The sequence below is a fragment of the Merops nubicus genome, unplaced genomic scaffold, assembly GCF_000691845.1.
Source record: "Merops nubicus isolate BGI_N331 unplaced genomic scaffold, ASM69184v1 scaffold39673, whole genome shotgun sequence".
NCBI classification, from domain to species: domain Eukaryota; kingdom Metazoa; phylum Chordata; class Aves; order Coraciiformes; family Meropidae; genus Merops; species Merops nubicus.
The window spans coordinates 379-4,686 of record NW_008601684.1 but is presented as its reverse complement, the minus strand read 5'-3'; the positions used below and the strand labels follow the sequence as shown (position 1 = coordinate 4,686).

At 38.2% G+C, this 4,308-nt stretch overlaps 1 protein-coding gene across 1 annotated transcript; it reads left to right on the top strand.

The window, feature by feature from the left end:
* Positions 1-317: 317 nt before the first annotated feature.
* Positions 318-3,567, top strand: LOC103770788 (apoptotic protease-activating factor 1-like). Its single transcript, XM_008938064.1, has 4 exons — positions 318-455; positions 762-951; positions 2,224-2,421; positions 3,380-3,567. Exons 1-4 carry the CDS (start codon positions 318-320, stop codon positions 3,565-3,567), a joined length of 714 nt encoding a protein of 237 aa, XP_008936312.1.
* Positions 3,568-4,308: the final 741 nt, after the last annotated feature.

The following is a 4,308-nucleotide window of genomic DNA, read 5'->3' as shown; positions in this document are numbered from 1 at the left end:
TTTTTACCGTGACGTTTCTCGGTTGGGAGCTTTCAACATCCCCGTGCCTAAGCGGCGCGCTGGGGTAAAGGTAGACATTCCTAACCGCACAATTTTCGGTGGAAATAGGAAATGCTGTCCGTACAGCAGAAGCAGCACTCCGTCGCCGGTTTATCTAAAGGCAGCTCTTCTGCAGGTTGTACTATGAGTTTGCCTGAAGATTCCCTGTATTTTCCACTAATGCAGCTTCTCTGCTACTTTTTCACTTGTAAGTTATGTTCTGGTTTCGATTTGACTTTTTTTTTTTTTTCCCCTCTTCTTTTTGACACTGAAGAAATATGGATGTCAAGAGTCGAAGACATTTACTTAAGAATCGCCAAGCATTGGAAAGAGACATAAAGACCTCTTATATTATGGATCATATGATTTCTGACGAAGTCCTAACTTTACAGGAGGAGGAGAGGGTGAAACAACAGGTAGAACAGTCTCTCACTGCTGCTTTTCTTCCTAGTCTACTCACATGTTTTGTCATCTTTTAAAAAGTTATTTAAGAAATGTTAATAGTAATTTCTCTCTGTCTTATTCCTGGATTCAACAAATTCTTAAGCGTATGCCCAGCATGCAGTTTTTATTGCACTTCATAAGGTTGAGCTAAGGGCTTGGTCAACTTGGTTATTTCTGTAACTATAAACAGTCTGTAACTGACAGAGTGATAGATGAGGTGATTTCTGAGGTCGTTTAGTTTCATATAAACATCTGTTTTAAATTTTTCTTTTTCCTAGAGTACACAGAAAGAGCGAGCAGCTATGCTAATCAACATTATTCTTACAAAAGATAATAATTCGTATAGATCCTTTTATAATGCACTACTTCATGAAGGGTACAGAGACCTTGCGGCGCTTCTTCAGGACGGCATCCCTGCCCTCCCCTCTGGTGGTGGAAGGAGTTCAATGGATGGAATGACTTCATACGGTCAGTGTAACTGCTGCAGTCCCTGTGCGTGAAAGTAAAGACAAGTTACCTTTTTTATTCCTTCTTAAGTGAATATCTATACTGCCTGTTTCAAGGAAAAAGGAGTAGCTGGTCCATTCGCTTGTTTTGGTAGTGTATTTGTACTACATATATTTAATGTGGCAGGAGAGTTACAACAGTTAGGATTTTTGTAGGTCACCTCAAAAATGTTCACATTAAACAATGTCTGTTTTTGAAGATGTGAAATCTGAAGCTCTCTGTTTCCTCTAAATTATAATATTTTTGTTGTATATGAAAAAAAAGACTTTTATTTGTATATGTTAAAGTAGTTGAATCTAACAGAAGAAGTTGTAGCTTCTAAAATTCTGATGTTTATATTGAAAAGTGATCTATAATATCTCAGCCTACATTCCAATAGTTGACCTAGTTATTAGATTGCTTAATTCTCTCCGCTAGATCTTTTGGTTTCCTTATATAACTTTTACCTACATTGTCATCAGTATCATCTCTGACTGACATTAAATAAATTGGTAGTTTTTAATGGGAAGAACCTTGTTCTAATTGCGTGTGACTAACTTCCATGTTTACTGACATTCCACATTTTAAGAACTGTCAAAGACATGTGGAATTTTGATTACCTGAGTAACATTTCCCAGTACTTCTCAGTATAATACAGCACTGCATGTGGCCACTTTGTGGCCAGCAGTGAGCTAGTACAGTGCACGTTTCCTTTCCTGCTGAGCTTTACCTGCTCCGTTGCAAATCCTGCTGCCTTAGCTTACATCAGAGGAGGTCTTAGTTGGACAAAAATGTTGTGCTCTTATCTACAAAGTAAAAGCCTTAGAGAGCATGCTTGTTTTCCTGCTGCATTCATGGGATAGTAACTTCTGAATGAGAAAGTGATTTGAATGTTGATCTCCTGTGTTTGCCATGGTTTCCACTGGAGCTGTTGATTATCTTTTCACTTCTAGGGATTGATGTAACTAGCTTGCCTCATATGTAGTTATTAGTTGGAACACTATAGTAGGTGTATTGTATTGCTAATTACCCAATAAGCAATTTATTTAAAAAAAAAAAACAAAAAACCAGTATTTTTTGCAGTATTTGGTGTTGGGTCCAGCAGTTTTTAGATCATTTATATGGAGGTGGGGTGGAAGCTCACTAGTTATTTGGGTTGAGGAGTTGTTTGGTTTGGTTTGGTTTGGAAAGGCATCACATATAGAAATTACTTTTTTTTTTTTTTTTTTCATGTTTCTTCCTTTTAACTTTTAGTAAAGACAGTTCTCTGTGAAGGAGGTGTACCACAGAGACCAGTTGTGTTTGTCGCCCGGCCAAAACTGGTAGATGCCATTAAAAAGAAACTGTGCTGCTTGGGAAGTGATCCAGGCTGGGTCACAGTTTATGGAATGGCAGGTTGTGGGAAGACTGTTTTAACAGCAGAAGCTTTAAGGGATCATCAGCTCCTGGAAGGTAATTCTAGTAAAACATCTATATTTTAATGAAAATTACTACAGATATATGCATATTGGACATATATGTTGAAGTATCCTATCATCTTGAAAGTAATTTAGAATTTGGGTTTCTAAATTCCTTAGGTGCTTTTGAAATATTTCCTTGCAATTTAGAACTTTAATAACCTTTTCATGCTCTAGGACCACTAAGTATTTGATTAATTTATGGAAAAAGATTCTGAATAGCTTTTCACCTTGGTATCTGCTTTGATTTACGAGAGTAGATACATCCTTATTTAACTTGAAATCGTTATTTTGATAGTGCAAAATAATAATGTCTAGTTTCTATTCCTTTGATCATTGCTTCTTAAATCCTCAAGTTTTAATAATACCTTTGTAGAATCATTACATTAGTATCACTTTAGCTTAAATGAGATCATAAATTAAACCATATAATGATTAAAATTTTTATTTTTCCTTTGCATAGGACATTTGGAGGGGAAAGTGGGAATCGGGTGCTAGAGAACATGATGTAGAGACAGAGACTACAGCATTCTCTGCTGCATCTGGCTAGATGAGTTTGTTCACTGTTTCAGAATAATTTTCATATCCCAAACTCTGAACTCCTGCAGTAATACAGGGTTAAGAAAGTAAATTTTAGGGCAGATTAGCGGCAAGACGGATGCAGAAGTGATTGTCAAGGGACAGGCAGGAAAGCATGCAGGGAGGAGGGATGACAGCATCAGTGGCAGGGTGAACTCTGTGTGGGAACTTGCCCTACAGAGCCTGTTTCTTGAAAAAGTAGTGGTTGTGTAGAACCATCTTTCTGTGTTAATGATAGAGTTGCAAAGGTGGCTTGTAATAGTTTAGAGTTTTATATTTTAATTGAAATTGAGTTATTGATTGCTATTGGAAGCTGCTATTAAATATCTCTGATTTTATATGTATAGCATGATTAATACTGCTCTTCTTGTTAGATTACTTTCCAGGAGGCGTTCACTGGATCTCTGTTGGAAAACAGGACAAAGCAGGGCTCCTAATAAAACTTCAGAACCTCTGCAGTAGATTAGAGCATGACTCCACTGTTTCACAAAGGCCACCACTTAACATTGAGGAGGCGAAAGATCGGCTTCGTTTACTGATGCTACGTAAATATCCCAGGTGATGTCAGTAAGCCAAAACACTATTCTTTTAACTGGTAAAACTTTGCAGGGTAACTTAGATCTAATTGTTTAAGGTGTCTGTGTTGTGGTTGCATGTCTCTGTGATGTGTTTTTTGTTTATTTTTTTGAAACCAACTTCCTAACTCTTCCACTTTTTGCCTCCTCTTTGTCTGTTTTACTGTAGGTAATTAGAAAATGTTATTCAAGGTGAAGCTAACAATACTTACAGAATTTTAATTCTTGTGTAGGGCTTCCTGTTAAAATTTTCTAAATTACTGACTTGCATGTGATAAAAGAAGTAAATCCAGATAAGCGTACAAAAGCTGAAAGGTAAATGGATGCTAGAGGCAGATGTATAACATACATAGTTGTTTTGCCAATGACCAGGCCCAACAAAAATGATACCACCAGCAGGAAGATGAACACCTGACCTTTGTCAACTCAGTGCGGGACCCCTGGGGCTCATTTCCCTTCTGGCTCTCCCTGCCGGGCCGGCCACCGGGGCCCGGCCACACCCTGAGGGGAAGCTATAAGGCAAACTCACCACCTCTTTATGAAGGGCTATGGGAATCACCCGTATGTCAACCTTAATCTGGGGGCTCGGGGTTCAAACCCCAGCATTTTACTTGGCTCCTTGACATGTGGGTGAACCACAGTCCTCATACTGTCTTTGGGGAGTTGCACCTTTATCTTATGTGTTTAACCATATATGCCACCGCAGTCATCTCAGTTGTTGTCTTGTG

Bases quoted from the DNA above. Each gene is read 5' to 3' on its own strand.
- LOC103770788 (XM_008938064.1), top strand. From the start codon at position 318: ATGGATGTCAAGAGTCGAAGACATTTACTTAAGAATCGCCAAGCATTG. The intron at 456-761 runs GTAGAACAGTCT...TCTTTTTCCTAG, and splicing joins AGGAGAGGGTGAAACAACAG to AGTACACAGAAAGAGCGAGC. The intron at 2,422-3,379 runs GTAATTCTAGTA...TCTTCTTGTTAG, and splicing joins GGATCATCAGCTCCTGGAAG to ATTACTTTCCAGGAGGCGTT.